Source organism: Momordica charantia (genome assembly GCF_013281855.1).
Source record: "Momordica charantia cultivar OHB3-1 chromosome 7 unlocalized genomic scaffold, Mcharantia_2.0 BLBB01000007.1, whole genome shotgun sequence".
Taxonomy (NCBI): Eukaryota; Viridiplantae; Streptophyta; class Magnoliopsida; order Cucurbitales; family Cucurbitaceae; genus Momordica; species Momordica charantia.
Window position 1 is genome coordinate 8,621,878 of NW_028275165.1, and position 23,091 is coordinate 8,644,968.

At 36.7% G+C, this 23,091-nt stretch overlaps 1 protein-coding gene and 1 pseudogene across 2 annotated transcripts in view; one reads left to right on the forward strand and one right to left on the reverse strand.

Moving 5' to 3' along the window:
* Positions 1-1,424: 1,424 nt before the first annotated feature.
* SBI1 (Leucine carboxyl methyltransferase) overlaps positions 1,425-23,091 on the reverse strand; it is a 35,834-nt gene continuing 14,167 nt past the window's right edge. Inside the window, 6 exon segments of the mRNA XM_022297500.2 lie at positions 1,425-1,915; positions 1,917-1,970; positions 2,669-2,707; positions 2,853-2,904; positions 18,318-18,382; positions 19,700-19,783. Coding sequence (XP_022153192.2) covers positions 1,895-1,915; positions 1,917-1,970; positions 2,669-2,707; positions 2,853-2,904; positions 18,318-18,382; positions 19,700-19,783 — 315 coding nt within the window. The 3' untranslated portion in view covers positions 1,425-1,894.
* Positions 12,326-18,273, forward strand: LOC148210263 (uncharacterized; annotated as a pseudogene). The gene is made up of 3 exons (XR_015792183.1): positions 12,326-14,653; positions 14,753-14,871; positions 14,957-18,273. The product of XR_015792183.1 is annotated as an uncharacterized LOC148210263 (transcript).

A 23,091-nucleotide genomic window follows, 5' to 3' on the forward strand; every position in this document is an offset into this window, starting at 1 on the left:
TTAGAAATAAAGCAATTACAAATATATGACCTTTTTTTAAAAATAATTATTACTTTATTACATATTTGTAGAATACGTTTAAAACACTATTAGTAATTGGTTAGCTTTAATAACAATAACCAATATGTTTATATTTTGTTAACTTCAACATGACCTTAGATATTGATTAGCTCTACCCAAGTATACCTACAAACTAATTAAAATATATATTGTCGATTAAAAAGTCAGAGGTTCAAATCTTTAAAAAAAAAATTATAGATATATATCAACAATAATCACTATTTTTTTTAAATTTTGTTTTAGAATGTTACAATGGAAACTTGGAGTTAGCACTTTTTTTAAATCACTCATTTTACCATTACTCCCAAACACACATTGAAATTATTTTCTTTATTGCCTATTTTCATTTGATCTAAATTATGATAAAAGGTCGAGAATAGAACTGGCAGCAATCCAAATCCAAAGGGAATAAATAATGACTGATGCAAAGAAAGGTGTTTTTGATTTCCTTTATAGACGAAGTGGTGGGCCCCCAATAGAGCACTTGAGTTTCAAACCAACACATTATCATAACAATAACAAAAAAGAAATAACTTTTTTTTTTCTTTTTTGCCTTTTCTTTTATAGAAAAGGGGTACAAAGGTCTTCTTTCACATCTATTTTCCTTTAGTTCCTTTCACATTTTAAATAAATAGAAATGCAAATGAAATTATAAACACAATTGTTGCCATTATTATTATTAGTATTTTTTGTTCACTAATTTAGGTACTAATATTTGTACAACATTTCATAGATACCTTGAAATCCATTGAAAAGAACTTTCTATAAGGATTCTTGCTTAGTTCAACTGACCAAGAGAGGGTTTTCTTTTTTCAATTATGCCAATATCTTTATGTTCATACTTTCAAAGTAACTTTACACGAAACTTTGTTTCAATTTCTTCGCTAAATTTTGTAATACCCGACCAAAATCATCACTTGACATCAAAGATACTTGTGTCGTAAGTCGGTTCCAATCTTACATGAATCAATAAGCATTAAAGACCTGTATACAAAGTTTAACTAAAAATAGAAGAAAATAAGTGCTCGTAACATTCCTATTTCTTTTTTTGTTTCATCATTTTTAATAAGCAAAAATGAATTGCATAACTCCAACATCCATCAATTTAAGTATGATAGAACAATTTTTTATTTATATTTTGGAACAAATTGGGAAAGAGAACAAAAAAAAAGAAACTCGTTTTGATTGTTTTCAAAATTTCAATGCAATTTTGAGAATGTTCCTAAAAATGGAAAAACAAGAAACATAGTTACAAAATGTTTAGATCTCTTCAGAAAATTGGAAACGAAAAACAAGAAACGAAACGTGTAAAATTTCAATTACTAAAAACAGATGAAAAGAAAAAAAAGAAAAGAAAAATGGAGTTAATAAAGCAAAGGGACCAACCTTGAAAATTATGTTTGGCACATGGCAGTCCCCACAAGTCAAATAGGCCATTAATTACTACATTCTTTAACTCAATGGCCCACCATGTTCTTGTTGTGTTTGCCAAACAGCTGGCTCAACTCAACTCAATCAACCACAAGAGGGGGAAAAATAAAAGAACTTTTTTTTTTATCTCAAAAAAAAAAAAAAAAAAAATACAACCACAGCATTTTTCACACCGTGATCATTCATTATATATATGTATATATATATAAAATATAAGTCTAAGTCCTCAAGAAGATACCTTTGTCTTTGAGTTTATACCTGCCAAATAATCAATCTCCCCAGCTAGTGTAGGTAGTGGCACGTGTGGACAGCACGTGCTCCCTTCCCAAGTATTAAATTCGTCAACAAATCTTGGAAGAGTTGAGTCAGAAAAATGAGGCAGCAGCTGCCTGAGGGAAGCTCTTTACATCTCATGCTGGTGGGGGAGGGGGATCGAGCACGTGCTGGTCCCCGGGAAAGCCGAAATCCCCAAAAAGCACCTGGAGGGTCATACAAGGAGAAAGCAACAGAAGATGCAGAGATTTATTATAAGTGAAATGAAGACAAAGAGACACCAATATCTAGCTAAGGCATTCACTACGTGCCAGTACATTACAACACACACCCAAGTTTCATCATTAAATAATCAAAGCCATCGTGTAACAGTTGCATGAAAAGAAAAAAAAACAAAAAAACAAAACAAAACAAAATTTTCATATTGCATGAATTCAATCATTTTGGACAAGGAGTGCTGAAAATGTTTAGATTGAAAGGAAAATGGCAAACAGATCCATGACAAGCCAGAAAAGTGACCACTCTAGAGGGTCAAAAGTCTACAAGCAGTGGTATAAAATGGGTCTCAAAAAGAGGCCACTTGTGCATGTGCTTCTACTTATGAGCCAGAAACAGCATTAATCATGATAAAGATCATCCCATAAAACTTTCCCCCCTCCAATATGGACCAAAAGTAATAGCACCATAAGAATAAGCAAATTGGATCGAGGAATGAATAAGATGTTCAGAGTGGAAATGATTAAATCAAATGTGTCTAACACCAGAGTTATTAGATGTAATTAAAAATGTGGAAGATTATAACATTTCAGAGTATATGGCCAATGAAAGAGTCCAGAACATGAAGCGGCTTAAAAAGGAATCCTAAGAAAATATTAGAGCAAAATTTACCAGGAAATAAACGTACCAGGGAATCATTGATTGCATAAGCCACGCAGTAATGCTCCTGAAAACCATCCAATTAAAAAGGTTTAGAAAATAATAAGTTCTATTGATTTGTTGACAACACAGCAACTACTCTCAAGAAAAGAAGAAAGAAAACTCAGACGCCCATGCCTCTTTCTCATTACACGAAAGGGTTTTAAACTTGCCTGCATCATGTGCCACTCCTCAAATTCATCAAATAACTCCAGCCGTTCAATCCTAAAGAACATAAGTGTCAAACATGAAAATCTTCCATGCAATACACCTTGAACAGGTTGGCAAAATCAAAGAAGGAAACAAGGAAAGATCATATGAATTGAATGAATCAGAACGTTACATAAAATCTTCAAAAAGGTATAAGCTGAATGCATGACATGTTAATTTCTTAGATTATGTGTCGTATTGTTACAGAAATAAGTTTGAACCTGAGGTTTATTACTGCACAAATTGTAGAGAGCATGACTGTTCATCTCTTCATTCTTCAAAGTGAATCATGGAATGGATATTTACATAACCACATCAAAGATTTTTCAAGTCCATGAGAAAAGTAAATATATTTCATCACGGATCCAATTTTAGTTCTCAGCCAACGCCATTTAAATTCCAAAGCAATACTTTTATCTCCAATCTAATGGATTCTTGCTTCCAATGTTAGCACAAATTGCAGGGGCAGTGTCAATTGCTGAAATAATGATGATACCCACGAAGCAAAACCCAAGTTCACTGGGCATTACATTTATACTTGATCATCTTCCTCTATACCCACAATTCCAAGATGCTATTGGGTATTGGTGAGACATGCTCTGAATTCTTCTTGCATTGGGAACTAAAAACTCTTTAAATTCATCATTAATGCTTGGTTTTTTTTCCATAAGAGAATAGAAACAACTTATCCACCTTTCTTTGAAACAACCAACTTTTCATCAGTTGAATCCACACCAGCCGAAATGAAGATACTGGAAGATGGAAGGCCATTTTCTAACATTTTCTCCCGAGGGGAATTAACTCCTCCCCTGCTGCCTTTTCATTTTCGACCACCTTCAATCCTTTTTCCCTTCTCTTTCCCCATTAATGCTCGTCCAATTACCCAAATAAGGCTCATGCATGAGTACATTTAATAAAACGTGATCTGCTCATTCGTAATTAATTGCAAAATAAACATTCTAGTTGGCCCATCGGGACATAGAGGTTGGCTCCAACCACTTATACTAACTACTGAAACTTCTCTGAAATACTGAGTAGAAAATTTTGAGGGATGGTGACATTCTTTGTGCTATTTAGTAGTTCCTCCATAATGTTTTGACGTCCTTTCGACGAAATAGACTTCTTGAAATCTTCCAAGTTCTTGAAGTATTGCCTTCTGTAGAGACTAAGGTCGGAGAGAATCCAATGTGATGTATTCTCATTATTAAAGTCTATATATATAGACAAATATACAAGGTTGACATAATCCTATAAGGAGAAGGTGACATAATCCTATAAGGAGAAGGTAAAGGTGTTAATAATAAGAAAAGAAAATAATTCTTCCTTGATTACTCCAAATGATTGATACAAGGCTATATAAATAGCAGTCACAAAGAAGAAACTAAAAAGAAATTCTTGCCTATTAGGATAAGGAAATACTTACCTATTAGAACAATAAAACCCTAACCTAAATAAAATAGGAAACCTTTAAAATAAAATAAACTATAATTTAACACTCCCCCTCAAGCTGGTGAATGAATATTTTCCATTCCCAGCTTGTTAACCAAATGCTCAAAGTTGTTGTTGTTCAATCCTTTTGTAAGAATATCTGCTATTTGATTATTTGTTGGTACAAATGGAGTACATATGAGGCCGCTATCTAACTTCTCTTTTATGAACTGTCTATCAACTTCAACATGCTTGGTTCTGTCATGTTGAACTGGATTATGTGCAATACTGATGGCAGACTTGTTATCACAACAAAGTTTCATAGGCCCTTCCTATGGAATCTTCAAATCTTCTAAAATAATTTTTATTCACAGTAATTCGCAGATGCCCAATGCCATTACTCTAAATTCCGCTTCTGAACTTGATCTTGCAACTACATTTTGTTTTTTACTTCTCCATGTCACTAAGTTCCCACCAAAGAAAGTACAATAGCCAGAAGTGGATTTTCTATCGTCTATCGATCCTGCATAATCTGCATCTGTATAAACTTCTAGATTGAGTTTCTCACCTTTCTTAAACAACAATCCTCTCCCAATGGAGTTCTTTAAATAGTGAAGTATTCGGTACACAGCTTGAAGATGAATTTCTTTTGGACTATGCATAAATTGGCTTACCACAATATCTGGTCTCGTATGAGAAAGATATATTAATTTTCCAACTAACCTCTGGTAAGTTTCCTTATTTACTGGAGGACTCTCTTTAGATGCACATAATCTATGGTTTTGATCAATCGGCGTTCCTATTGGTCTGCTGCCAAGCTTTCCTGTTTCAGAAAGTAAGTCAATCACATATTTCTGTTGTGATAAGAATATGCCTTGTTTAGAATAGGCTACTTCTATCCCAAGAAAATATTTCAGTCTTCCCAATTCTTTAACTTCAAATTCTTGGATTAAACAATTTCTCAGTTTCTCTTGCTCATTATTATCATTGCCAGTGACGATAATATCGTCCACATAAACAATCAATGCTGTTACTCCCCTTATAGCAGAATGTTTTAAAAACAATGTATGATCTCATTGACTTTGTTTATAGTCCATCTTCCTCATGACTTGAGAAAATCTACCAAACCATGCCCTAGGAGATTGCTTTAATCCATACAACGCCTTTTTTAATTTACAAACTTTATTTCCTGCTTGCTGATATCCAGGTGGAATCTCCATATAAATTTCTTCTTCAAGATCACCATGTAGAAAAAGCATTTTTTACATCATACTGTAACATGTCTCATCCATGATTTACAGCAAGAGATAGAAGTATTCATACTATGTTCATCTTGGCAACAGGCGCAAAGGTTTCAAGGTAATCAACTCCATATGTTTGAGTATATCCCTTAGCAACCAACCGTGCTTTGTACCTCTCGAGTGTGTTCCATCTGCTTTATACTTTACAGTATATATCCATCAACATCCTACAGCTTTCTTATATCTTTAGGCATAGTAACCAACTCCGATGTTTTATTTTTTTCTAAAGCTTGCATTTCAAGATTCATTGCTTGCCTCCATTCTTCATGTTGTATTGCCTCCATATATGTTTTTGGAATATTTATCTGAGTAAGGTTAACCATAAAACTTCTGTACTGACTTGAGAGTTTGTCATATGATACAAAGTGAGACAATAGATACCGAGTACAAGTCCCTTTCTTAAAGCAATCGGCAAATCCAGGTCTGACTCATCATTAGCCGATATTGTAATGTCTGACTCATCATTAGTAGATACTATAATGTCTGATTCATCATTGATTATTTTCTCGTCAATTTCAGTTACAGGTATATGTTCCGACTCTTGGACGTGCTTATCTTTTTCAGTGTTCCTTCTTGAATAAACCTGTAATGGTGTAGTAGTAGAAGGGTTAGATGGTCCTGGTAAGGTGTCTAAGGGTGGTGGTAAAGGATTTGATATAGGAAATGTGAGGTTGGGAATGGGCAAATCCTTGTCTTCCAATAATAGTTCCTCCCTCTGAAGATAAGGTGAGGTAAAGAAGCTGGTGTCTTCATAAAAGGTAACATCAGCAGAGATGAAGAACCTTTTTGAAGGAGGATGATAGCATTTATATCCCTTTTGAGTGTTCGAGTATCCGACAAAAATACACTTGAGTGCTTGTGGATCAAGTTTACCTCGCTGATGACTGTGAACATGAACAAAGGCTACACAACCAAATACTCGAGGAGTCAAGTTATTTGTTGTTCGAAAATTAGGATAATATTTTGATAGGATATTCATAGGAGTTCTATGGTCTAGAGTAGCAGATGGTAACCGATTGATTAAATAAGTGGATGTTAACACAGCTTCCCCCCAGAAGGATTTAGGAACATTTCTTTGAAAAAGAATGGCACGTGTCACAGAGAGGATGTGACCAATTTTTCTTTCGGCCACCCCATTCTGTTGAGGAGTGTCCACACAAGACGACTCATGGATGACTCCATGTTTTTGAAATAAGGATGTTAAGTTTTGATTGAAGTAATCTCGAGCATTGTCAGAACGGAATCGTTTGGGTTTGATTCCGAATTGGTTTTCTATCATATAAAAGAATGTTTGAATGGTAGAACCAACATCAGATTTTTGTTTTAAAAGATAAACCCATGAGACTCGAGTACAGTCATCAATGAACACAATAAACCAACGAAATTTGGAAACATTTGGAACATTGGAGGGACCCCACACATCAGTATGAATAAGAGAGAAGGGAACTGATATTCGTTTATTATTACTAGGGAAGGATACACGCTTGTATTTAGCGAATTCATAAACTTCACAGTGAATTGACTCAGGATTAAGATTTTGGAATAAATCGAGAAACAATATTTTAAGAGTTCGAAATGAAGGATGTCCTAGTCTATAATGATTCAACAAAAGCTTACTTGAAGGATGATGAGTTTGTGAGGTGAAGGAGACTGGAACACTAGTCTGACCGACAAGTTCATTAAGATAATAAAGTCCATCTTTTTCATTAGCAAGTCCAATAATCTTCTCATTGCCCTGGTCCTGTAAAATACAAGAAGAATCAGAAAAAGTTACTTTGCAAACTAAATCTATGATCAAATTCTTTACCGATATCAAATTAACAGTTAAACGTGGTATATGAAGTACATTCTTTAAAGTAATGTTTGAATTTATCTTGATGTCTCCTTGACCGGCTACTGTTACCAAGGTACCATCTGCTGTAGAAATTTTCTTATTGCTCGGACAACTACTATAAGAGATAAAATGACAGCTACTATTCGTCATATGGTCTGTTGCACCAGAATCAATAATTCAGATACAAAGTTTAGGCTGGGAAGTTGTACTCGTCAAAGTTACCGAACCTGTACCTTGACTAGGAGCATTATCCAAAGTTTTTAAGAAGCTCCTTAATTGTTTGATCTAATTTATGTTCAAGTTTTTTGTAATTTTGGACGACTGTGACATTGATACCAAGACTAAACTGCAACTCAAAAATGGAGATCCAAAACTGAAAAATCAGTATTGTACCGAACTGAAAGAGGGCTGAACCGAATCAAAAACAGTTGAATCGAACCAAAATATTCCAAACCGAACCAAATCTAACTGAAACGAACTGAAACCGGTCGAAACGATCCGACAATGAACTGAACCGGACTGAAAAACGCTGAACCAGTCCAACAACGATTTGAACCGAGCCTAAAGGAGTCGAACTGGCTGGACCGAATCAAGTGAACTGAACCAGTTGAACCAGACTATTTAAACCGAACTGGACGAACCGGGTTGACTGGACCGGACGTAACAGCAAAGGACGACGGCGGCAACGGTGGCGGCGACGAACAACAGCAGTGACGGTGACCGTTGTCAGTGACGAAGGACGACGAAACCCACGAACAGCACTCGAAAAACAGCAGCGCTGGTGGAGCAGCAAACGGCAGCGGTAGGCGGTGGTGGTCGGCGGTGGTCGTGAGTTGAGCGGCGGTAGTAATGAACAAAATCTTAATGGATAAAAACCCTAATGGGCACAAAATCCTAATGGGCACAAAAACTAAGTTAAAAAAAATTTTAGAAGAAACCTAGAGTTCTGATACCATGTTAATAATAAGAAAAGAAAATAATTCTTCCTTGATTACTCTAAATGATTGATACGAGGCTATATAAATAGCAGTCACAAAGAAGAAACTAAAAAGAAATTCTTGCCTATTAGGATAAGGAAATACTTACCTATTAGAACAATAAAACCCTAACCTAAATAAAATAGGAAACCTTTAAAATAAAATAAACTATAATTTAACAAAAGGACAAATTAATATTAATACAAGAATATAAAGTATACTAATATATACTCTAACACTCCCCCTCAAGTTGGTGCATATATGTTAATCATGCCCAACTTGTTAGACAAATAATCTATTCGTGCTTCATTCAATGCTTTAGTAAAGATATCTCCTAGCTTATCTCCAGTCTTCACATACCCTGTAGCCACCAATCCTTGCTGTATTTTCTCACGTACATAATGACAATCAACTTCAATGTGTTTGGTTCGTTCATGAAATACCGGATTAGATGCAATATGAAGAGCTGCTTGATTATCACACCAAAGTTTTATTGGAGTGGTGATGCCAAATCCCAATTCAGTCAGAAGCTGATGTATCCATACTAATTCACACACCGACTCTGCCATAGCTCTATACTCTGATTCAGTACTCGAACGCGACACCACGTTTTGTTTCTTACTTTTCAAAGAAACTAAATTACCTCCGACAAATACACAATATCCTGAGGTTGATCTTCTATCTTCCTTAGAACCTGCCCAATCAGCATCTGAAAAACATTCAATATTAAGATGACCATGATCTTTATATAACAAGCCACGTCCAGGAGCACCTTTCAAATAACATAGAATATGTCCAATGCGATCCAATAGTCAATCGTAGGAGAACTCATAAACTGACTCATAATACTGACTGGCTAAGCTATGTTTGGCCTATGAAGAGCTGCTTGATTATCACACCAAAGTTTTATTGGAGTGGTGATGCCAAATCCCAATTTAGTCAAAAGCTGATGTATCCATACTAATTCACACACCGACTGTGCTATAGCTCTATATTCTGATTCAGTACTCAAACACGACACCACGTTTTGTTTCTTAGTTTTCAAAGAAACTAAATTACCTCCGACAAATACACAATATCCTGAGGTTGATCTTCTATATTCCTTAGAACCTGCCCAATCAGCATCTGAAAAACATTCAATATTAAGATGACCATGATCTTTATATAACAAGCCACGTCCAGGAGCACCTTTCAAATAACATAGAATATGTTCCAATGCGATCCAATAGTCAATCGTAGGAGAACTCATAAACTGACTCATAATACTGACTAGATAAGCTATGTCTGGCCTCATAATCGTAAGATAATTAAGCTTCCCTACTAATCTTCTATACTTCTCAGGATCTTTCAACAACTTCCCTTCCTTTGTAAATTGTAAATTAGGTATTATTGGGGTACTACGTGGCTTAGCAGCTAACTTTCCTGTTTCAGTTAACAAGTCAAGTACATACTTTCTTTGTGACAAAAGGAACCCCTTCTTGCTCCTTGTTACTTCAATTCCTAAGAAATATTTCAACATTCCCAAATTTTTAGTATGAAATTGACTATGAAGAAAAGACTTGAGTGATAGGATGTCTGATGAATCATTACCAGTAATCACAATATCATCAACATATACAACTAGTAAGAAAACACAAGACTCAGATCTTTTATAAAAAAGAGAATGATCTGACTTACTCTTCTTCAATCCAAAATTCTCAATCACCTGACTGAATTTTCCAAACCATGCTCGTGGACTTTGTTTCAACCCATATAAGGATTTACGAAGCGACATGCCTTTCCATTCTCCCCTTGAGCAACAAAACCTGGTGGTTGCTCTATATAAACTTCTTCTTGAAAATCACCATGGAGGAATGCATTTTTAATATCAAGCTGATGCAAGGACCAATGGTGAATAGATGTCAATGAAATGAATAACCTGACAGAAGCCAATTTAGCAACCGGAGAAAAAGTATCAGAATAATCAATTCCGTAAGTCTGCGCATATCCTTTAGCAACAAGGCGAGCTTTCAAACGGGCAATTGATCCATTCGGATGAACTTTAACAACAAACACCCATTTACAACCGATAGGTTTCTTTCCTGCAGGAAGAGACACTAAATCCCAAGTACCATTGTCATCTAAGGTAGTCATCTCCTCCAACATAGCAGCTCGCCAACCAGGACGAGACAAAACTTCATGAACAATTTTAGGAATAGATACAGATTCAAGGGATGCAATAAACGAACAAGTCGATGATGATAAATGGTTATATGAAACAAAAGAAGAAACAGGAGAAGTACACTTACGCTTACCTTTTCGAAGGGTAATAGGAAGGTCATCACTCGTTCCTAGATCCACAGGCAAAGAAGCTGCTGTTATAGGGCATGAGTCCGTAGGAGGTTGCCGACGAGAATAAACTTGAGTAATAGTGGGGAGAGAAGGATCAGGCACAGAGGGAGATGTATTGCTAGGAAGTTCTTCAATAGAAGTAGAGACAATAAAATAGACAAGAAAGGTATCATCTTCCTGTGACTGCTCTCCCTGACTGGTACTCAATGACGATGAAAAATGAGTATTTTCAAAGAACGTAACGTCAAGAGAGACAAGATATCTATTGAGATCAGGACAATAACATCGATACCCTTTTTGAACACGAGAGTAACCAAGGAAAATGCATTTCAATGACTTAGGGTCTAATTTAGTGAGCTGGAGGAGAACATCCCGAACGAAACAAGTGCAACCAAATATTTTAGGTTTAATAGGAAATAAAGGTTGCGTAGTACACAGAGTACGATAAGGTATTCCACCCTTAAGAACTGACGAAAGCATGCGATTAATCAAGAAGCAAGCCGTCGAAACAGCATCAGCCCAAAAGTATTTTGGAACATGCATTTGAAACATTAAGGCTCTTTGCTGTTTCGAGAAGATGTCTATTTTTCCTTTATGCAACTCCATTTTGAGACGGAGTATCAACACACGAGAATTGATGAATAATACCATGTTCACTTAAATAGGAGCCAAGAGCACCAGATAAATATTCCTTAGCATTATCACTCCGTAGAACTTTAAGAGAGCCACCAAATTGAGTTCGAATTTCAGCATTAAAGTTACGAAAATGAGAAAGTAGCTCAGAACGATGTTTCATCAAATATAACCAAGTTACACGAGAGAAATCATCGACAAAAGAATGCAAACTGTGAAATTGAGGACGGAGACTCTTTAACACGGAGAGAGATGGATGACCCAAACAACAATGTTCTTCGAAGGGAGTTGGCACTCGAGTGCAAACGGTGGCTGTAGGTATTTGTGTATCAAACATGTAGAGGCCATTAGATTTACGCTATTTACCAATAGTCTTCTTCGTTGTAAGATCCTGAAATAAGCAATAACCAGGAAAGAATAAGACACAACAATTGAGATCACGAGTAAGTTTACTGACAGAGATCAAATTAAAAGAAATTGTGGCAAATTTAAAACAGAGGTCAATGAAAGAGTTTTGGAGAGATGAACTGTGCCAGAGCCAAGAACAGGAGAAGTGGTGTCATCCGCTATTGTAACATCAGGTAAAGATGTAGATGGTGAAAAGGTAGCAAATAAATTGGGGTTACCTGACATATGATTCGTAGCACCAGAGTCAATGACCCATTTTGACGCGGAGGAAATAAGACATTTATTAGTATTACCTGAATCAACAATGACAGTGATTGGATTAGAGGATGATTCCATCAATGACTCTTGATACTGTTAGAATTTAGCAAACTCTTCCGCAGAAATCGTTACCATTAATTTCTTCCAATGTTTTCGAGGCGCACCCGGGCGCTCGCCTCAGGCGAGAGGCGAGGCGTTTTCGCCCAGGTGCGCCTCGCAAGGTGCCCAGGCGAGCGCCTTCAATTGGACGCTCGCCTTTTGGGCGCCTTGGCGCGCATGTCGCCTGAGGCAAGGCGATCGCCTCCTTCAAGGAGGCGATCGTCTTATTATTATTATTATTATTTTTTAATTTTAAAGGGTTTTACGTTTTAAAAACCCTTCCCTTCCTCGACAACGAAACTCAGCTGCCTGCCTCCCTCTCGAAGTTCATCTTCAACCTGTCTCCGACCACCGTCGTCTTCGCCGGCCCCGTCTCCGACCAACACCGTCGCCGTCTGCCCCGTCTCCGACCACCACCATCGCCGTCTGCCCCCGCCGCCGCTCACTCCGATAGGCGATAGTTTGTAGGTTTTTTTTTTTTTTTTTTAATTTCTTATATCTCATTTTCTCCTTTTCGTTTCCTCTCTTTTATTTCACACAATTTTTCAAAATCTTTGGCTTTCTTCACACTTCACAGTGGCTCTTTAGTCTTTCCTTTACATTTTTTTTTATCTTCCAAATTTGAATTATATTAGGATGGAAGAAGGTGGAAACAAACGCAAGCATCCCGGTTGGCAATACATCATATTGGATGATCCAAAAGATACAAACACGTGCAAATGCGTGTTTTGTGGAAAAATTACCAAAGGTGGAGTTTGCCGAGCAACAAACCATTTGGTTGGGGGAAATAGAAATGTAAAGGCATGTTTGAAATGCCCAACTAATGTGAGAGAAGAATTGAAGGAGTATCAAACAAGAACAAAAGCAAGAAGGGAAGAGAGTAATGCCCTCCCAACGTATGAAGATTTAACTTTGATTGAAGAAGATGATGAAGATGAAATGGAAGTAATTGGTGGTAGTGGTAGTGGATCTGGATCAACATCAACCCCAATGAACAAGCGAACAAGAATAAACACAAGTGATAATGTGAGTAGTATGGGTGGGAGAGGGAGAGGAAGTGGTAGTGGAAGTGGAAGTAGTAACTCTTGTAGTCCATCAGTGTTAAAACCACCACGACCAAAGGGGCCAATAGATAAATTTGTTTATCAACATCCTGGAAAAGTTGTTGATGATAGAAATCGATTGAAGAGATTGAAGCAATCAACTATTACTGAAAAATATGATAAAGAGGGGAGAGATGCTACAGTGCAATTCATCATGCGTTGGATATATCAAGCAGGTATTTCCTCTAAATACTATTCGCTTGAGAAGTTTTGAAGTGATGCTAGAAGCTGTGGGGCAATTTGGCCCTGGTTTGATACCTCCTTATCATGAAGCTCGAGTAACGTACTTGAAAAAAGAAGTACAGTACACAAAAAATCTTATGGGCGATCATGAGGTAGAATGGAAGAGAAATGGTTGTTCGCTGATGTCAGATGGGTGGACTGATAGGAGGGATAGGACACTAATCAACTTTTTAGTTCATTCATCTGTTGGAACGTTGTTTATGGAATCCATCGATGCATATTCATGCATCAAAACTGGAGAAAAGATTTTTCAACTCTTAGATGGAATGGTGGAGAAGATTGGAGAAGAAAACGTTGTCCAAGTTGTGACGGATAATGCCTCAAACTATGTCCTAGCTGGAAAACTTTTAGAAGCCAAGCGACCTCATCTATATTGGACACCATGCGCTGCTCATTGTCTAGATTTAATTTTGGAGGATATTGGAAAGATTGAACAGGTGAAAAGGTGTCTTCGGAAGGCTGTGGCACTTAGTGGTTTTATTTACAACCACTTGTACGTGCTAAACATGATGAGAGAATTTACTAACCAACATGAATTGGTAAGACCAGCAGTGACTCGCTTCGCAACTTCATTTTTAACCCTAGCCAGTATTCACAGAAATAAAGCCAATTTGAGGAAGATGTTTATTTCTGAGAAATGGACCACCTCTAAATGGGCGAAGGACCCAAAGGGGAAGAGAGCAGCTGAAACTGTTATGATGCCATCTTTTTGGAATTCAGTTGTGTATACTTTGAAAGCATCGGGTCCTTTAGTTCGTGTGTTGAGGCTAGTAGATGGTGATAAACCGGCTATGGGTTATATTTACAAAGCTATGGATAGGGCAAAGGAGGCTATTAAGAGTGGTTTTAATGGAAATGAGGCGAAGTATAGACCGATTTGGGAGATTGTTGATAAAAGGTGGGATTGTCAACTTCATCGGCCTTTACATGCAGCCGGATATTATTTGAATCCATCTCTTTTTTATGACAACAAAGAGAGAATAATGCAAGATCCTGAGGTCATGGATGGTCTGATCAAAGTTATAGAACGATTAATACCATCTATCGATGATCAAGTTCAATGTTCAATCGAATTAGAATTGTACAATGAAGCAAAAGGCATGTTTTCGAGTAATGTAGCAATAAGGACGAGGGGTGTTAAAACACCAGGTAATGACATTATTTATTACTTTTAGTTTTAAATTTTTAATAGACATATTTAAGTTTGAACTACTAAAATTCTAAATCATTTGTTTAATATGTGCACAGCTGCATGGTGGTATCTTTATGGTGTTAATGCTCCGATTTTACGAAAGTTAGCCATGAGAGTCCTTAGTCTAACGTGCAGCGCTTCTGGCTGTGAGCGCAATTGGAGTGTTTTTGAACACGTAAGTGAGAATAATTTGGTTTTTCCCTTGTTAGTTAAAGATTGAAAAATCCACTTTTGACTCTACATCGTTAATAATTCTGTAGATTCATTCCAAGAAGAGGAACAGGTTAGAGCAAAAGCGTCTTAATGACTTGGTTTATATAAAATATAACCAAGCACTTAAAGAGCGCTACACTCTACAAGACCAACTTGATCCAATTACTTTGGATCATATTGATGAAAGTAATGAATGGTTGATCGGAACACTCGAAGAAGAAGATGGTCAAGAAGAAAATGAGTTGGTCTTTGATGATGACGACCTCACATGGGGAGATGTAGCCGAGGCTAGTGGTGTTAGAGAACCCATAAGGCAAACTAGAACATATGCAAGATCTAAAGGAAAGTCGCCTGCTACTCCCGCTCCTACAACATCAAGAGTTTGAAAATCAGTGCAAGTTGTGGTTAGTGATGATGATGATGACACCGAAGAAGAAGAAGAAGAATTGGAAAAGGAAGATTGTGAGGACATCCAAGATGAAGAAAATTTAGATTTAGATGAGGATGATGAGCTTTGATTACTTATATTTACTTTTTGTTCTATTTCAGACTCTACAATTTCTTAATGTTGCTTGTCTTTATTTGGAACTAAACTTATAGAATTTGGTTGTTTTATGCATCTTGTTGACATTTACTATTTTGGTATTGATTTAAGGTAATTTATGCACTATATATATAATTTTTACTTATTTATCAAGGTGCGCCTCGCTTCAATCGGGCGTCGCCTTTGTATCGCCTCCCGCCTCAAGGCGATCAAAGGACTCGTCGCCTTGCGGTGCGTCTTGCGCCTCGAAAACACTGATTTCTTCTCAATCATAACTTCAACAATATGGACACAAACAAAAACTGTACTGAATAGACCAAACCAAATCTGAAGGAGGAAAGGGAATCAAACCAAACCAATTGAACAGAGTCAAGTGAACCAAACCAATTGAACTGAAACAAACGAACCAGACCAGAACCGGTATAAATCAACCAAACCGAACCGAAATGTGACGAACCAGACCGAACCGAACTTGAACTGGATGAACCAAACCACTTGAAACCAAACCGGTTGAACTGGACCGCTTGAACCGGATCAGGTGTCTTCTGAAACCAGAAACCCTAAGTGCTACCCCACGACAACCAGAGGGGCGAAGGCGATTGGCGGTGACGGAAGCGCACGGCGACTGGCGGCAACGAAGGTGCGAAGAACTGCGAGACGAAACCCACGAATAGCAATTGGAAAACAGCAGCGTTGGCGAATCAGCAAACGGCGGCGGTCGGCGGCGGTCGGCGACGGTGGTGGTCGGCAGCGACCGGCGGCGGCGGTGGTCGGCGGTGGTCGTAGTGAGTTGTGTTGGATAGCAATAAACAAAACCCTAAGGGACAAAACCCTAATGGGCACAAAACCCTAAGGGACAAAACCCTAATGGGCACAAAACCCTAATGGGCATCAAAACCCTAATGGGCACAAAAATTTTAGAAGAAACCTAGAGCTCTGATACCATGTAGAGACTAAGGTTGGAGAGAATCCAATGTGATGTATTCTCATTATTAAAGTCTATATATATAGACAAATATATAAGGTTGACCTAATCCTATAAATAGAAGGTAAATGACAAATTAATATTAATATAAGAATATAAAATATACTAATATATACTTTAACACCTTCCTCGTAATGATTGTAGAATTCAATGGCCTCTCCTTCCTAATAAAATTCATCTTCAATCATGTAGGACTCTTAATGATGGATGAAGGAAAAGAATGACGACCTTATGGTACCTATTTCTTGAATTCGTCGGCTCTTGAAATCTACGAAATTTTAGATCATAATCATAATATCGAGATCAAATCTGGGCCAGATTAATAAACTCAAATTCTTCCTTAGAGTCAGCTATAATCAACATCTCAATCTTGATTTCAGTTGAATCCTGATGTCTGGCTCTCCCATGCATAATATCTCTAACCATGTTTCATGGATTTGTATCTCCCCTTTCTTGCAGAATTTCTATCAAAATGTTGTTTACAAGAATATCACTTACAATCTCTCATTTCTACCTAAAAATAGAGTACTCTAAAGATATCCTCTTGACCTTAGTTGTGTGCTATTGAATATTGAGCATAGCATCACGGAGATCATTCCTGCAATCTGCATCCCGTGGCAACCATCTTTAGCCCATGCAGTTACTTTGGTACCAAATTTGGTCTAAACCAACTCTTGAAGATTTTACTAAAATTTCATAATGCAAAGTACAACATCAAAGAGTGAACTGATAAACTGGTAACTAAATTGAGAATATTTAAAGATACAGAGGCAACTAGTTATAACATCCAACCAGTAATCGAAAAACCAAAATAGCCCCTACATTAGTTCCAATTACCTAAGATATGTTCATTTCTATATTGTGCACAATATTTCTTTCAATCGGCTTACTTCTTCCCAATATTCTGATACAAGACTTGGTAAGGTAAGAAAAATTCAGGTTATTTTATTAATTTCAAAATTATAGTTCACAAAAGGAAAACCATGTCTTTGTATAAAGCTAGGCTAGAGTAATGGGAATCAATTACGAGGTAAAATAATTTTAACATAGGGTAACTAGAAAGCTTACTAAAACAAATTGAAAAAACAATAAAAATAGTAAATAGAACCCTACATTAGTTTGTGACACATTATCGTTACATATAACAAAATCCCCTTCTATATTACTAGATATAAGCGCCAACATTGGATGCCTTACATGAGTATCTCTCCACACTGGTGTTCTATACGTAAGAAAAGTCTTGAAACACAACATCACATCTTTGTCACTTGTGAGTATGCTGCAAGATTTTGGAATTATGTCTTGTCATCTCTTGGGTAGTACACAATCCTCCCAAATAACCCCATTTCTCTCCTATCTAGTGTTCTTGGATCTCATCCTTTTAAAACGGAGAAAAAGCTTCTTTGGATGAACTTCCCAAGAGCTTTCTTTTCGGTTACTTGGAAAGAAAGAAATCAAAGAATCTTCAAAGATAACGAGCTACCTACGACCGTCTTTTTTATGCTATAGTTCACTTGGTTATTACTTGGTGTAAATGCTCTCCTCTTTTCCATTACCATAGCTATTCTTCTCTATTATCCAATTCGAGAAGTTTTTTGTAACTCCTTTGGATTGGGGTTCTCCCCTCTATTTGTAATTTCATAGTATCTATGAAATTGTTAATTATAATATATATATATATAGCTAGTTAAGACAAAGGAACAAACATAAAGATATCATTCATATATTTCAAATTTTTTATTCAATTTTTTTTTCTTCCACAAGCAAGATTATCAATGCATCAAACATCATTTGAATGAACCACTAAACCAACCATGGCATAAGATTGACACAATAGAAAAACAAATAGGATAGCTAAAACACACTCTAAAACACAAACCTTCGTCTTTCCTGAGATTCGATCAAGTTATTATACACTTTCAACATGTCCCATGCTGCAGCTGTCTATCAGCCAAAAGATAATATTCAAATAGCATCTTCAACAAGTAATTAGACCAAAAACAGATGATGTAGGTCAGGAAAAAAATATATCATACATACATGATACAGTAAAAATACAGAATGTCGAGTGTACTGTCACTAGAGAGAACATCACAAAATACCCACACATTACAATCTTCATGAAAAAGCATATGAAAAGCTAACAACCAGAGAAACAAACCAACTTCAGTATACAAACATTTGTAGACCATTGTAGCTCCGGAAATATATATCAGATAATATGATTCTATTTGGTTTTAGTTAAAGGTAAAAGCAGTGGGGGATTTTGATGTCGGATCTTAATAACACATCTTTATACCAATTTGTCATTTATCCATTGAACAGTTCAGTTAAATTATGTGATATCAATAACCATATTATCTATTCCCTACGTAATATCAATACATAGCCAAAGACATGCTTTAAGACAATTATATTATCTAGGGGCAAGCCTTTTTCCGATGCTTTGACCAAGTGTAAACCATTGTGAATAATTAATTATATTTCAGCCAAAAATAATTTAAGTAGTCAAATTTCTCTAGAGTACAAGCCTTGCAAACTCACTAGTTCCATGAACATGATGTGTAATGATCAGAATGTCAGGAATACTTGAAGGATAAAAAATACTATTGGGGTAGTAAGGTTAGGTATATTAGTCTCTCTCTTTTTTTTTTTGACAAGATTGATAATATGAAAAGGAAGAAAAAAATTCATGATACAAGCTCCCAAAGGAAGCGAAAAAATAATAAGAGAAACAATCAAAGGGTAGGTATATTAGTCATTAGAAAAGGAATTGTTTATAAAAAGAAGGAATGGGAAGAGATGAAGCCAAGTAATAGTTTAGTTAGTTAAAAGTACCTCAAATACTTGAGAAGTCATTGTAATTCTTCTAGTTTTATCTTTCAATATAATTTCAGTTGTTTGGTTTCTATCAAAATGCTGTTAGGAATATCATTAGGATAAGAAATACTATTATGGTATTAAGGGTATATTAGTCATTCACTTAAGGATTAGTTATAAATAGGGGGAATGGGAGGAGATGAAGCCAAGGAATACTTTGGTTGGTTTGGGCTTTGAGTGGGAATACTCGAGGGGAGGTTTCAAATACCTCGATTACTTGGCAAGTCACTATAGTTTATAGTTTATCTATCTTTTATCTTTCAATATTATTTAGTTGCTTGGTTTTTATCACAAAGCTAATTTTCTTTGCCAAGGAAAAGGGATACAATGCAGTTTTCAGCCTCGTTTGATTGCAAAGAAAATTACATTCAGAAAGATTACCTGCCATCCTTGGTCAATAAAAAGCTTTTTCTTTTCAAGTAGTGTTGGTGTAGCATTGATACCCAACAAAGCACAGCCTCGACTCTGAATCAATGATGTTCACAGATATATTAAATATTTTCATCTAAATGAGTAGATCGACAATCTTGGAGCCACAAACAAAAGACAGATACCCACTGACTATATAATGCCAACATTAAGTGAAATTACCTAGATTACATTTTTGAGAAAGCAGGCTTTACATCATACATGTACCTATCTGATTCTGATCAATACAATCAGACTAATTTTGATGTAGCTAACTATGTTTAGTTAGTTAGATAAGTTATATTAGTTAGCCTTTTGGTTAGTTATTCATAACCAACAGCTAGTTCCCTTATTTCCTTTTTAAAAGCCGTGTCCTGCAGCCTATAAATAGGAGGCTTTGTATTCATTTAGTGAACAACACTCATTTTAATAAGAATTCTCTTTTGGTTTACACCAAATTGGTATCAGAGCACCAAGATCCTTCGGCACGAAATGGCGGGTAAGAAAAATCCCAATGTTGGAGATTCTTCCCTCATCCAAAAATATGCGGAGTATATCACAGTCCTCTCACCACAAACCTAATTTTATAAATCTGGATTGTGACTCATTTCCTTTTCTTTGCCAAATTTACTTGCATTAGAATCACCTCTTACACAGGTAGCATTTAGAGCCAAACCAAAGAGTGAGCTTCATTATTTTTATACCTAAAATTTCTCTTAACCTTTCTTTGCCTACCATATTCAGACCCATATACTAGACGTGGTTTGCTAGCTAGGACTTCTTCTAAAATACTAACAATATCTTGGGTACTGGCCCCTTGAAAGAGACTCATGACTAGGGATAGTGACACCTAATTTTCCTTTCATCCATACCATGCACCATTTATCAAAACCTTTCTTTCCATTGCTAATAAAAAGTCTCAATCAGCTCTCTATGTTTCTCCAAATCTAATTTTCAAACTCATCCTTCCATTTTCCCTTCTTTCTATCATTTTATTTGCCACTAAGATTGGATCAATGATCTATTTCCACTTTTTTTTCTTACAACCAACAAACTTTTCATTGATAAATAAGAAGTAACATAAAATGTTCAAGAAAACAAACTCTCAGAGAGTGTAAAGAAGAGAACAAATAGAGTAGAAATACTCTAAAGAGGAGAGATAAATTGCTCCGATTCAAATAGAGTAAAAATATGGCCTCTTGTTGGATCTTGATTCGATCAAGCCTTTTCATGATTATTTATAGATTTTTTCAGAGTGCCTCATTCACCTTTTTGCTGGTATTATCAAGGATTTTCCACCTGGATGTTCTTCATAAGACATTATATTATCCGTCAAGAATATTTCTAGTTTATCCCCTTCCCAGTTGGAGTCGTTCTATTTGTCCTCCAGGTATAAAAAAGTAGCCAAAATTCAAGAAGAATCTTTCTAGCTTTCATTGATGTATGAAATTACAAAAAGCCCGTTGAAGGGTGACATAAGACACTTCCAATTAGACAAGAGGAAAGTGTAGCTATAGTGGTGAAAAGTAGGAGAGGTTTTACACCAAGAGACAGCTTTATACACTATAGCATCAAAAAAATGCTCGAAAGATTGTGCTTGTCGTTGAAGGTCCTTTGATTTCGTTCACCCCATGTAGTCCAGATAAAAGCGCGAATGAAATTTGTCCATAGCTGTTCCTTTTCGTTTTTAAAGGGGTACCCCATAAAGGTGGCCTTTAGGAGAAGTTGGGGGTCGTTTGGCAATGCAGTGGACCAACCGAATGCACTGAGGATGTCCTTCCAAAATTCAGAAGCAAAGGTGCAGGAGGTGATTCAGAAGCAAAGGTGCACGAGGTAAAGAGATGTTGTTGAGATTCCAAGCTGTTCTTGCAAATGATTCAAGTCTTCTTTGTAGTTTGTCATTGGTGTTAATGGCATGGTGACTAAGCTCCCATAGAAAGAAATTCACCTTTTTTGGGCACTTTACCTTCCAGATAGTGTTGTAGAGGCTATTTCGGGGTGTTTGGTTGCTGTGTGTGAGATCCTTAGTGAGAGAGCTAGTGGAAAATGTTCCATTCGCTTCCAATTTCCAGAATAAGACACCCCTTTTTGTCGTCAATTGAACCTCTGTGAGCTGTAAGCTAAGGCCTGCCCATCCATTTATCTCATCATCTTTGAGATTCCGCCTTAATCCCAAATTCCAACATGTTGTAGATTCATTCCAAAAATCAAAGATTGGGGCCTCCTTTCTTGATGATAAAGCGAAAAGGTTGGGGAAGGATTGTTTTAGGGGCACACTATTCAGCCAGGGGTGATCCCAAAAAGATATATTCCTGCCATTTCTGGTTTTGTAGGCCAACCGGTCAAAAATCAGATTCTGTAGCTTTCTCATGGCTGCCCAAGGGCTTTTTGCGGTGGGGTGTGACGTAGAAATGAGTTTGAGGTTCCAAGATGCTCTACCTTATTTAGCTTCGATCACCTTCCTCCATAGGGCTGTTTCCTCCTTTAGGAATCTCCAATTCCATTTTGCAAGGAGATTTCTATTTTTCAGTTTCATATTAGCAATCCCTAAGCCCCCTACTTGGATTGGTTGTTGTATAATCCCCAAGATTTCTAATTTTTGGTGGTCTATGTTTAGCCCCGATGCCTCCTCATAAAGCCTAATGATGTTGAACATGTTTGTAAGGGAGAAGTCTTTATATGGGGAGAAGAGGATGGTGTCGTCCGCAAATTGTAAATGACGAATGGCCAAAGAGTTTTCCCACATCAAAACCTTTAATAAAGTTGTTGTTTGCTGCATGGGGCATAAGTCTACTATAGACATCAACAACCATTATAAATAAGAAGGGTGATAGGGGATCACCTTGTCGGAGACCCCTGGAAGTGGTAATTTTATCCCGAGGACGTCCATTGATAATGATTGAGAAGTTTGTTGAGGAGATACACCCTCTGATCCAATTTCTCCATGTGTGACCGAAACCTTTGGTGGCAAGAACCTCATCAAGGAAATCTCAATCTACTTTGTCAAAAGCCTTTTCTATATCGAGATTGATAACCACTCCTTTTCTCTTATTTCTATCCCAACCCTCAAAAATCTCATTGGCTATTAAAGAGGCATCAAGGATTTGTCTTCTGGCCACAAAAACGGATTGTTCCTTGGTAATGGTGAGGAGCAACAAACTTTTCAACCTTTTAGAGAGAACTCTAGCTATAATCTTGTAAAGGCAAGATATGAGGCTAATGGGGCGAAAATCTCCTACCTTCCGTACATCCACCTTCTTTGGGGATGAGGCAAATATACGTTTCATTGAGGCTAGCATTAATTATGCCGTTCTTAAAAAAATCTTGGAACATTCTCATGATGTCTGGCTTTAAGAATGTTCCAA